The sequence below is a fragment of the Schistocerca gregaria genome, chromosome X (genome assembly GCF_023897955.1).
Source record: "Schistocerca gregaria isolate iqSchGreg1 chromosome X, iqSchGreg1.2, whole genome shotgun sequence".
NCBI lineage: Eukaryota > Metazoa > Arthropoda > Insecta > Orthoptera > Acrididae > Schistocerca > Schistocerca gregaria.
In genome coordinates this window covers 435,810,406-435,824,386 of record NC_064931.1, presented here as the reverse complement: position 1 = coordinate 435,824,386, position 13,981 = coordinate 435,810,406, and the positions used below count along the sequence as shown (strand labels likewise).

At 38.3% G+C, this 13,981-nt stretch overlaps 1 protein-coding gene across 1 annotated transcript in view; it reads left to right on the top strand.

Moving 5' to 3' along the window:
* Positions 1-13,981, top strand: part of LOC126298123 (beta-galactosidase-like) — a 263,518-nt gene that overhangs the window by 139,879 nt on the left and 109,658 nt on the right. The window contains exon 4 of the mRNA XM_049989441.1: positions 1,289-1,352. Coding sequence (XP_049845398.1) covers positions 1,289-1,352 — 64 coding nt within the window. The remainder of the gene's footprint in view (positions 1-1,288; positions 1,353-13,981) is intronic.

The window sequence follows — 13,981 nt, the reverse complement described above, 5'->3', positions numbered from 1 at the left end:
AGTGGTATTTGCATGGAAGTAAAAACCGGGGGGGGGGGGGGGGGGGGGGAGTTGACAGTGTAAGATTATTTGTGCAGAAAATAGTAAGATTGTGGGATTATTAGCTCCAGTACCTTGTGGGAATTTAGAGTTTGAATATGCTGTAGTGCCATATCAAGTAATGTTTGCTCTGTTAAAGTAAATGAGCGTGTTACTAGCAACATGCATGATATTGATTTAGGTACAGTGGTATCTTCACCAGTGAGAATAACAGGTGTTGTGTACAGGCTGTGAAACTTGGGCCAGGTGTGATCCTGGATGCCTATGTACAGGAAAGTACATTGCAGACAGTAATTTATTTGTAGATAGAACAATGAAAGTACAGGAAATATTGAAAATGTTGTGGATATTGATGTGTTGACACACATTTTATTTTCAAAGGTTGCAGATTTGTTGCCATCTGTTAGTTAATTAGTTTTACTTTCACATCACAAATTAATTTGTAGATGCTGAACGTTTATGAGCATTTCTTTTTCTTTTTTCAATTAAATATACAGATGTGAGACAGTAATTCCTATCCACCATCTTTTGCTCACTACAATAATAGAAGTACTTCTATGGAATAGAAGGAGTGGTCAAGGAAGAGCTTTCTCAGTTTGTTTTCAAATTTTACTTTGCTGTCTGTCACTGGCTAAGCTACAAAAAATTTTACATCCAGCATTGTGCACCCATTTTCATGCTACAGATATCCATAATGCAGAGTAATGAATGTAATTTTTTCTTCTGGTATTTTAATTATGAACATCATTGTTCCTTAGTGCTTGCAGGAAGAGTAATCAGACCAACAAGGCTAAATTCTTCCAGGAATGTCTGCCTGAGTATAAGGAGGTTCATAAAGTTGATGATTCTTGCTCAGAAGTCATACCGGAAAGGAAGAATGAAAGTCTATCAGTTTAAAAATAGGACTGATTCTGCTGATTGTATGTCATTCTATTACTGCACAAAATGTAATCTGAAATAGTCCATAACTTTATGTGGAATGTATTTGCCATTACACAGGAGGATATTACTTGATATGTTTATGAGAAATGTGCTATAGATTGGAATTATCATGTAAGAATATGGTCTGTGCCTATAAATGGGAAACCCATCCATTCTGTCTTTTTACTGATTAACTGTAATACAAACATTGGATAATATCACCAAGTTTATGCACTCACTTGTGAGTGAATCTAATAGTAAAAATATGTTTTCAGTATTTTAATCTAAGTGTAAGATGTTTTGCCCAATTTGTAGTTTTCTTTTACAGGGTGGTCTACCATACTGGTTGCTTACCCTCAATCCAGATATCAGGCTGCGTACTAGTGATCAAAGTAAGTTATGTGATACAATTGAGCTAAATATAGAACACAAATACTCTCTACTATTTTAATTCCATTAATCTGTTTTGTGATATTGTTATAATAAAATCACATTAGTGATGAAATATCAGTTGCAGTTTTGATGTCAGTGTAAATCCTATAGTTAACTGTCTCTCTCATATTGAAGCTCAACTAATAACATTTATTATGACAGTGCATGACTTAATAAAAAGAGTCAAATAAGTGTAAGCATGTAAATGTATAAGAAACTGAGGAACTCAATAAGTATTTGCAAAATACAGCCTGCAAAGCTGTAAGAAACACACTTGGTGCGACTGAAAAAGATACTGTTTTGTGTATCAAAGTCATAGTCTACCTTAAAAACTGTTGCTCTGAAAGAATTACTTGTCTGAGTGCTGTTCATGCCTGTGTTACAAATGCTATGAAAAGCAGCTGCAATCATGAAAACTGAACAAAGTTCCGGAACTCTAGGGAGTCCATTTAAGATTCTATAAAGAATATGTAGCTGAGTTACCCCTCTCTTAACCACAACATACCATAGATCACTCAAACAAAAAACTGTGCCCATTAATTGGAAGAAAGCATGAATCACACTTATCTACAGGGTTCCAAATATGATATGTAAAACTGTCATCCAATATTATTGAATCTAGCTTAGAACATTCTCTGAACTCAAATGTAAGGATGTTTCCTGAACAGAATGACCCCTTTCATACCAACCACCATGGATTGAAAAAATATGGGTGACCCAAAACTCAGCTTGCATTTTTCGCACATGATACCCTGAATTACATGGATCAAGACAGTCAGGTAGATTCAGTATTACTTGACACCTGAAAAGCTTTTGAGTCAGTACCACACCATACTCGTCAGTAAAAGTATGATCATATTGGGTATCAAACAACATTTGTGACTAGATGACTGGACTGAGGATTCCTTTGTAGGTAGGATGCAGCTTTTTATCTTGGATGGAGGGTTACTGAAAGATGTACAAGTAACTTCATGCATGCCTTAGGTAAGTGTGTTAGCACACTCGATGTTCATGTTTTCTTTTTGTGGCCTTCCACTTCAAACTTTTTGCAGATGATGCAATTATCTACCATGAAGAACTATGTGAACAAAGGTTTACAAATATTTGGTCACATCTTGATAAGATTTTGAAGTGGTTCAATGACTGATAATTTATAATTATTCAGAAATGTAAAATTGTGCACTTCAGAAAATATAGAACTGCAGTATGCTATGTTTTATATTCTTGCTGCTCTAGAGCTCATGCAAGACATGTGGACTTCACTTTTGATGACTAATAATCAACATTAGCAGCACAGAATTTATTTTAAAATTTTATTACATTGAACCAATATCAACAATGTGCCTATTTTGAGCACCACACTGTAAGTACCATTATGTCATATCAACAATCCTTAAGATATGCACTACAAAAAAGCATACGTTACAATATGCACTTAATGTTTGTATAACAATGTAAGGCATGTGTTGCCATACATGAATATACAATCATTAGTAGTACATGTCTAAAGCCTCTTCATATGATACTTTCAGTGTGACATTGATGATGTGCACATGGCCACATACTGGTCCAGCATAACAAACATAATAAATCATAAAATTGCCAGGAGTCATAAAAATGAAGGTCCATAGTATGCTATGACTACAGTATCAGTGAGGCATAACTGGAATCAATCAACTCATACACATAGACAAACAACTTGTAAGGATGGAAAAATTATTCAGTCACTGGAACTAAATCACAGTTAAAGCAGGAAGCAAACTTCAGTTTGTTTATATCATTCTGGAAAAAAAGCTATCAGTCTACAAAGTATGTGCTGTTGTTGTGATCTTCAGCCCAAAGATTGGTCTTACGCAACTCCATTCATCCTGTGCAAGCCTCTTCATCTCAAGCTTCTAAAATCAAAACATTCATTAGGAATAGATAACGTACAAGATTTTGTTATAAAAAAATCTGTAGACTCAATTTCTGAACCACTGACGTATCTTGTAAACCTGTCTTCCTCAACTGGCAGCTTTACAACAAGTTTAAAAATAGCTAAAGTTAAACCACTACACAAAAAAGGAAGCCAGGAAGAAGTTTCAAACTGTGGACCAGTTTCTCTATTGTTTGTGTTTTTTCTAAAATTCTAGAGATACTCATTTATAAAACATTGTCAAATTTCATAGATAAATATAATATGCTAACAGCATCTCGACATGGTTTTAGGAGAAATCACCAATCTTTCCTTTTCTATATGAAACTCTACTGGCCCTAGATAGACAGGAACATAACTCAAGTATATTCCTAGATTTGTCAAAAGCATTTGATACCATCAATCATGATAAATTACTAGGTAATATTCGGAACTGGGGTATTAGGGTAGCAGCACATAACTGTATTAAATCATGCCTACTTGAAAGAAAACAGCTCATAGAGATAATATATGAAGTAAATGGGACAGTCAAAACTCACCAGTCAGGTTTGTTAGTGGTCAAACTCGGAGTTCTCCAAAGTTCCGTATTGGGTTCATGTCTCTTCGAATTATATGTAAAAAATTTACAGATAAACAGTAAAAACAGTAAGCTATATCAATTTGTAGATGACACCTAAAAAAACTGTTGCAATGGGTATTTTCACCGCCCAGAATAGGACCCCAGAAAATCCTCCTGTAGAAATAAGTGGACAAAAAATTGAAAAAAAATGGGAGTACAAAATTTCTTGGTGTATGGAGTCAACAAAACATGAAATGGGATACACACTTGGACTATGCAGACAAAAAACTGAGCAAAACATGTTTTGTAATGAGAATAATAAGAAACTGCATATCACATGATGATCTCAGGACCATATATTTTGCTTATGTTCATTCAATATTGAAATGTGGTGTAGTGTTTTGAGGAAATTGTGAAGCTAGTCAGAAATCATTTAGATTGCAGAAAAAGATTATTGGATTAATGCAAGGGTTACATCAAACATCATCATGCAAGACACTATTTAGGAAAAATAAAATACTACCACTTCCATGTATTTATGTACTTTAAACTGTAACTATTTTAAAGAAAAACTAAACAGCAAAGTCCAAGCATCACCCGTAATGGATCTGTACATAGCTACCACACAAGACCAATAAATTATGTATATGTACAGTAGACAAACACAGCACTATTACAGAAAGGCATACTCCACCATGGCATCAAATTGTACAATGCACTGCCCAAATCACAAAAGTAATAATGGACTTAACCAAGTTCAAATCAACTGTGAAGGATTACTTGGTTGAGCACTGCTTCTATAGAGTAAGGGAATACCTAGAAAACAAAACTGCCTCACTGATTAAGACTGTTTTTATAAAATGTGTAGAGTAAGAAATTATTGTATAATTCTATCTTTTGTTAAAATGATGTCTGACAAAAAAGGAAAAAATCAAGGAATGTGTATTGTAATTAATGAATGGTTTCAATATCTTGTGTACACTGTACAGTCCTAGATTCACAGCACCAATAAATAAATAAATCCAATCTTCAGCATTCTGCTGTAGTATCACATTTCAAAAGTTTCTGTTTTCTTTCTTTCTGGATCACTTATCATCCATATTTCATTTCTGCACAAGGCTATACTCAAGACATCAGAAAGGTTTTTCTGGACGTTGCTACTCTGCATGTTATATCCTCTCTACTTCAGTTATCACAATTTATTTTACTGCCCAAATGGTGAAACTTATTTACTACTTTCAACATCTCTTTTTCTAATCTTAATTTCCTCAGCATCACTTGATTTATTTCAACTATTGCTCTTGTTTTGCTTTTGTTAATGCTCGTGTTGTATCCTCCATTGAAGACGCTGTCCATTCAACTCCACTTTCAAGTCCTTTGCTATCTCTGACAGAATTACAGTGTCATTGGCAAACCAGAAAGTTTTTGTTTCTTCTCCAAAAACTTTAATTCCCTTCCCAAATTCCTCCTTGCTTTCCTTCACTGACAACTTGCTCCATGTACAGAATGAATAGCATTGGGGATAGTTCTCACTCTCTTCTGAGCCACTGTTCCCCTTTCATGCCCTTTGAATTTCATAACTGTTGTCTGATTTCTGTGCAAATTCTAATTAACCAATTGCTTCATGAATTTTATCCCTATTATCTTCAGAAGTATAAAGTGTATTCCAGTTAACATTGTCAAAAGCTTTCTCCAAATCTCTCTCTCTCTCCTTTTTTTTCCCCGCGGCCTCTTCATCTCAGGGTAGTACTTGCAACCTAAATCCTCAATTATTTGCTGGATGTATTCCAATCTCTGTCTTCCTCTAAAGTTTTTGCCCTCTACAGCTGCCTCTAGTACCATGGAAGTCATTCCCTCATTTCTCAACAGATCTCCTATCGTCATGTCATTTCTTCTTGTCATTGTTTTCTACATATTCCTTTCATCTCCAATTCTGTGCATAACCCTCTTTTTCTTGTCTTATCAGTCCACATAATTTTCAACATTCGTCTCTGACATCACATCGCAAATCCATCAATTCTCTTCTGTTCCAGTTTTGTCCACAGGCCATGTTTCACTACCATTCAATGTTGTGCTCCAAACATACATTCTCAGAAATTTACTCCTCAAATTAAGGCCTGTGTTTGATACTAGTAGACTTCTCTTGACCAGGAATGTGAATGCCCTTTTGACAAGTGCTAGTCTGCTTTGATGTCCTCCTTGCTCCATCCATCATTGGCTATTTTGCTGCCTAGGTAGCAGAATTTCTTGACTTCATCTACTTTGTGACCATCAAACCTAATGTTAAATTTGTTGCTGTTCTCATTTCTCTTTCTTCTCAATACTTTTGTCTTTCTTTGATTTACTTTCAGTCCATATTCTTTACTCATTAGGCTATTCATTGCATTCAGCAGATCCTGAAATTCTTCTCCACTTTCACTCAGGGTAGCAATGTCATCAGTGACTTGTATCATTGATATCCTTTCACCTTGAATTTTAATCCCACTCCTGAACCTTTCTTTTATTTCTGTCATTGCTTCTTTGATATACAGATTAAACAGTAATGGTTAAAGATGACATCCCTGTCTTACACCCTTTTTAATCTGAGCACTTCGTTTTTTACCATCCACTCTTATTATTCCCTCTTGGCTGTTGTACATATAGTACATCATTCATCTCCCCCTATAGTGTACCCCTATTTTTCTCAGAATTCTGAACATCTTACATAATTTTACATTGTCAAACACGTTTTCCAGTTCGACAGATCCTATGAATGTGTTCTGATTTTTCTTTAGTCTTGCTTCCATTATCAACCTCAATGTCAGAATTGCCTCTGTGGTGACTTAACCTTTCCCAAAGCCAAACTGATTGTCATATAACACATCCTAAATTTTGTTTTCTGTTCTTCTGTATATTATTTGTGTCAGTAACTTGGATGCATGAGCTGTCAAGCCAATTGTGCCATCATTGTTGCACTTGTCACCTCTAGCAGTCTTCAGAATTGTGTGGACGATATTTTTCTGAAACTCAGATCGTATGTCACCAGACTCATACATTCTACACACCAACATGAACAGTCATTTTGTTGCCACTTCCCCCAATGATTTTTAAATTCTGTTGACATTTTATCTATCCTTCTGCCTCATTTGATCTTAAGTTTTTATTCTAATACTGGATCCCTCATCTCTTCTAAATCAACTCCTGTTTCTTCTTCTAGCACATCAGACTACTCTTTCCCCTCATAGAGGCCTTCAGTGTACTGTTTCCACCTATCCACTCTCTCCTCTGAATTTAACAGTGGAATTCCCACTGCACTCTTAATGTAAACATCCTTGCTTTTAATTTCACCAAAAGTTGTTTTGTCTTTCCCATATGCAAAGTCAGTCCTTGTGACAATCATTTCCTTTTCGATTTCTTCACATTTTTCACGCAGCGGTTTCATCTTAGCTTTGCTGCACTTCCTCTTTGTTTCATTCTTCAGTGACTACAAATACTATAAAGGTAGGTTTGCCTTTCTGTATCTTCTAAGGTACATTGCAGGGTCACTATTGCCTAGCTTGTTCTGACATGTCTCTGTAACCCAAACTGATCTTCCCAAGGCTGGCTTCTACCATTTGTTTCCATTCTTCTGTAAATAATTCATGTCAGTGCTTTATAACCATTAGTTATTAAACTAAGAGTTCAAAAAATGAAAAATCCAGGACGGAATGTAACAATATTATAAAAAGAAAGTAGATTCTCACCATACAGTGGAGATGCTGAGTCGCAGGTAGGCACAACAAAATAACTGTCACAAATAAAGCTTTCAGCCATTATGGCCTTCAGCCACAATAGATGACACACACACACACACACACACACACACACACACACACACACACACACACACAAACAAACAAATGCAACTCACACATATGACTGCAGTCTCAGGCAACTGAAACCACACTGCATGCGAGCAGCAGCACCAGTGCATGATGGGAGTAATGACTGTATGAGGCTAAGGAGGAGGCTGGAGTGGTGAGGGGAGGGATAGTATGGTGGGGGCAGCAGATAGTGAAGTGGTGTAGGTTAGACTGAGAGCAGGCGAGTGGTGGGGGAGGGGAATAGGGGGGGGGGGGGGGAGGGTGTAGCAGAAAAGTGGAGAAGTAAAAAGACTGGGTGTGATGATGATGATGATGATGATGATGAAATGATGGCTGTGTGTTGTGCTGCAATGGGAACAGGGAAGGGGCTGGATAGGTGGGGACAGTGACTTAAATATGATTGAAGCTAGGAGGCTTACAGGAACATAGGATGTATGCAGGGAAAGTTCCGATCTGCGCAATTCAGGAAAGATGGTGTTGGAGGGAAGTATCCATTTGATTGTCTGCTGCCTTCACTACCTCATCTCTAAAAGCTACTCATTCGTCTTCTGCTGTCATTTCCCCTGTTTCAGTCAATCATTAAAAGTCTTAGCAGCCTCTCATTCTTCCAGCTTATCCAGGTTTTATCTCCTTAATTTTGTACCATTTTGCAACTTCTTCAGTTTTAATATATAATTCATAACCAATAACTTATGGCCAGAGTCCACATTTTCCCATGCAAATATCTTAAAAACTGGTTCCTAAATCTCTGTCTTACCATTATATGATCGATCCAAAATCTCCTAGTGTTTACAGGTATATTTGATGTATAAAACCTACATTCTTGATACAAGTATTAGCAATGATTAAATTATGCACTGTACAAAATTCTACCAAGTGGCTTCCTCTTTCATTACATTCCTCCAGTCTGCTTCCTTCCACTATTTTTCCTTCCCTACCTCTTCTTTCTACCAAAATCCAGTCATCCATAACAATGTTTTTCCTATTTCTTAACTATCTAAATTATTTCTTTTACTTTATCATACATTCTTTCAATCACTTCATCATCTGTGGAGCTTGCTGGCATATAATCTTGTAGTAATGTGGTGGATGTTGGTTTTGTGTATGTCTTAGCTACAATAAAGCATTCACTATGCTGCTCATAATAGCTTACAACATTCATATTTTCTCATGTATTATTAGACCTACTCTTGCATTACCTCTATTTGATTTTGTGTTTGTGATCCTGCACTCACCTGACCAGATGTCCTATTCATCCTGCCATCGTTTTTCAAATGTTCTAGTGTACCTACCCGATTATAGTCTACAACATTTTACACTCCAATCTGTTGAATATAATTTTTGTTTCTCTTGATGATGAAATCTTCCTGAAAAGACCCTACATAGTGATCTGAATTGGGGATTATTTTACCTCTCTAATATGATACCCAACAGGATGCCATCATTTGGTAGAGCTGCATGAACTTGGGAAAAGTAGCAGCTGTAGCATCTCCTTACATTTAGCCATTTGCAGTACCAATATAGCAATGGCATGCTGGATGATGTTACAAGGGCACATCAGTCAATCATCCAGACTGTTTTCCGTGCAAGTACTGAAAAGGCTGTTGCCCCTTTCCAGGATTCTCCACAGAGAGCCCTATGTTGTGGTTGTATCTATATGGATCAGCCAGAATATTATGACCACCTACCTAACAGCTGCTATGTCCACATTTGGCATGGATAACAGTGACGATGCACCATTGCATGAAAACAATGAGACCTTGGTAGGATGCTGGACAGAGTTGGCACCACATCTGCTAACACAAGTCATGCAAATCCCATAAATCAATGGAGGGGGGGGGGGGGGGGGAGGGACAGAGGGGATGAACTCTGATGACACATTCAATCACATCCCAGATGTGTTTGATCAGGTTTAGATCACACCCTTGGCTTTGTGACATAGTGCATTATCTTGCTGAAAAATGCTACTGTCATTAGGAAACTTGATTGTCATAAAAGCGTGTACATGGTCTGCAACCAGTGTACAATACTCCTTGGCTATCACAATGCCTTGCATGAGCTCCACTGGACCCATGGATGCCCATGTCAATGCCCCCCAGAGGATAATGAAGCCACAGCCACCTCATCTTCATCCCACAGTACAAGCGTTGATTAACTGTTACCTGAAAGATCGAGAATTTGTGCCCTCACATCAACACAATGAAGAAGGTATCACGATTCATCAGAACATGCAACACTATGCTATCCAGTGCCAATGGTCAAATGAGAGTTTCATCATTACTCTGCGCAGTATTAAAGCCTGACGTTAATTCCACCACCCTTCGCTGCCTGTCCTGTTTTACCAGTATGCCCATCCTATGATATCTGACACCTGTAATGATGGGTGGCCACCCAACTCTATGATGTCTGGACTTGGTTTCACCTTAGTTTTCCCATGTTTTGAAGACACTCACCACAGAACTCCTCAACCACTGACAAATAAAGCAGTTTCTGAAATGCTTGTGCTCAGCCTCTGGGTTATCACAAACTGACCTTGGTAAAACTCAGATTATGTGTCTTCCCCATTCTAAACATGGACAGCACATTCACTGATACGACATGCACCATGTGTGTGTCTGACTAGAAGTCATACCTCACCCGGTGATGCTGCTATTGCATAGACAGGCTTACATCAATAGTAGGTCAGTGGTATAATGTTATAGCTGCTCAGTGTATGGTACAGCTATCTGTATCACTGAGGCACCCCACCTCAGTGATGCCCATGGTTCATGGGGCAGTTACAAAAAATATTTCTTACAAAATGCTTGTGTTACACAATCTAAAATATTTCTCAAATGTGTTGGCAGACATTTCGAAATAGACCTCGACTACACTGCTAAACACCTACTTACAAAGTTTCTAGAGCCAGTATTAAGTGACAAATCTAGAAATATACAAGCATCTGTTGCTTGAATGGACATCATGAAGACAAGATTAGATTAACAAAAGTTGGTGCAGACACACTTAATCAGGCATCCTTGCCACATGAATGAAACAGGATGCAACCCTAATGATTGGTGCTGTAGAAAGTACACTATTCAGAATAATTGAAGGATCACTTTTTTGAAGCATTACCATTTTCTCCAATTGTGAAGACCATTTTCCTCAATTGTGAAGCAGAAGTGTGGAATTTGGCTCAAAACTGCCTACAACATTCCTCTGTAATCATGCAAAAATGTAGAGCCCTGCAACATCACCCTTGGGTGCAGTGATTCTTCAAACAAGGTGAAGACACATGCAAAAAAGAAGCCAGACCTCAGAATGATGGGTGGGTGAATGATGTCATATTGGCACTAAGTTTCACCAGAATTCTGCCCAGCACCATCATGGACAGGTCACTTGATAGGAAAGGCATTACACCCACTGCATCCACATCTCAACCCTTCTCTTTACACATCTATGATGGAAGTGAGAATCACAACATCCAGAATTGAAATCAGATGGTATTCTTATGGGTGGCACAGGAAAACATTTCAGACACCATCACTCAGGATTGACACAAAAAGATATCAGGATGTGGTGTAAAGGGTGTCTTGAAACTGTTCCTTCCCTTGAGGTGCTCATTCACACCATTCTGTGGTAAAAAACAACAGTTTTTTGTGTGATGTCCAAGGGAATAGCATCCTTGACAGCCTTTGACACTGCTGACATGCCTCAGCTGATTCAACCATCCCCACAAGATACAGTCTGGTTGCAACCCCACTGAATGTGAGCTGACCACTTTAAAGTGCATTGTGACCACAATTATTGCTCTTGTGCACAAGGTGGAATCACAAGGAACTGTTAAAAACCATTCAATGAAATTTGAACTCACTAACACTTCATCTTCAGAATCAAATCAAAGTCACAAGGACTAAAGTCCAGGGAGAATGGTGGATGATACAATATGGTACAGTACTTGCCAGTCAAACAGAGCAGCCACAGCTTGAGCTGTAGGCACCTGCCCATTGTCATGCAAAATGATGTGTGGCTTGCACAGAAAGTGTTGCCACATCTTTCTCAAAGCTGGTAGCAGATGATGCTCCAAAAATGAATGGTAATACTGTGCACTGATGGTCTGCCATGGAGGAACATAACGAATTAAGATAACACCATCACAATCATATATGAGAATCACCATAACTTCCACCATACTGGGGCTCTGACGCACTTTCGACTTTTGCGGCGAACCATAATTACACCATTGATTGGACTGGCATTTCAGTTTTGGCTCATACGATGTGGCCCATGTCTCATCTAGAGTTATGATACAGCATAAGAAAACCTCTCCTTCGTGCTCATAGTGCTCCAAGTGCGTATGAGCAATGTCGAAGCACATCCATTTCTGCATTTCCATCAAGTCATGCAGAATCCACTGTGATGAAAGTTTTTGCATGCCCAGGCATTCCTTCAGGATGCAAAGCACAGTCATATGTGCTAATACGGTTTCATGGGTGAGCTCAAAAATCGTATGGCATCGATAATTGTACACTAACGCAGCAACATCTTGCCCTTCTTCTTCAGAGATTCTAGGACGACCTGCCCGATGCGTGTATGCCACCATTTGCCAACCTTTGTTGAAGGCTTTTATCCAATGTGCCACTGTTCTGTACGGCAATGCTAATTCACTTCATGCCTCTTGAAGACCTTAATGAGACTGTCATGCTGTACAACCTCTGGCACATTCAATCTTGATCCAAATCTGTTGTTCCTGTTTTGAACCATAGTGACACTGTGACTGTGTTTCCCTTGATTGTGCTTACACTGGTGACATGGGACAGGCGAGTCCATTTGCTCAGAGGTAAGGTAGATATATCAACAATGTGTGCTATCAGTGACAATAGTAGATTCCATTGCATAATGTCTCCATGGCAGTGTTGCCACTATTTAAGTTCCAACCTACATAAAATGCTGTTCATCTGAGTTGGTGTTTTCCCAGACAGAATTAAACATGGTATTATCAAGCCATATCACAAAAAAGGAGATGAAACATGGGTAAATAATTGTTGCCTCAACTCATTATTGCCAGTAATTTAAAAAAAAAAATAAGCATATAATATACAATAAATTTTGTAAACACTTATTACTTTAAAATATATGACTTAGGCTTTTGATTGTGTGAACCATGATATGCTCATGCAAAAACTGAAATAGGGTGTGTGATCACCATGGACAGAAACATATGCTATGCAACATGCTCCCTTGCTGGCCAGAAGGTTGGTAATGATTTCTTGTGGTGGGATGTTTCATTCCTCCATCAGTATGACTGTCAGCTGCTTGATGGTCATTGGTGCATATGGATATGTTGCAGTACATCTCTGAAATGCATTCAATATGCACTTGATAGGATTTGAGTTGGGGGAATGGGCACATCAGTCCATTTGCCATATATGCACTCATTTCAAGAGCTCCTCCACCTATACTGTTCAGTTTGGTTGGGCATTGTCACCCACAAAAATTGCTATTCACGATCATCATACACCTTACAAAGAACCATGAGCTGTCTTTTTTATTTTTCCGGGGGCTACCATGAATCACTCTGACCTCAGTGTAATTATTATCTTTGAATATATTTTGTTCATCTCTTTGCATAGTTTCTCAGTTATCTTTGGTACTGTAAGAGCCAAATGTGCCCCTGAAAAGACACACATGGGGAATGAGTACAGTGTCACAATAATCTTGAATGGTGAGTATACCACGTTAAAAAATCTGGAGGTCACTGCACCCATGAAACATTATGCCACCTCACACCATAACACCTAGACCAACAAAACAATCATGTTCGACAATGTTCCTAGGTGCATTATGTTTTCCACCCTTCACCATATGACAGTATGTACAGCATTGTGGAACATCTCAAAACCTTTGAATACAGTATGCTTACCAGCAAATGTTATTGTGACACTGTACTCCTTCCCCACATACATATTTTCAGGGTCCATTTGCCCCTAAATTTATTTTTATGGATGACAGTGTATGACTGCATTGAACAGTCCAGGTGTAGGAGCTCTCGGAAAGAGAGGATATTCGGTGATTGGACTGGCTTGGTCTTTCCCCGACTTAAACCACATTGAGCACATGTGGAAGCTTACTGCAGCATGTCCACATACACCGATGACTATCCAGTAGTTGTAACTGTGCTGGTGGAGGAATGGAATTTCCTACTACAAGAACTCTGAACCAAACTTGTGAATGGCAAGGGAGCATGTTGCAGAGCAAGCATTGCTATTTGTGCTCATCACACACCTTATAGTG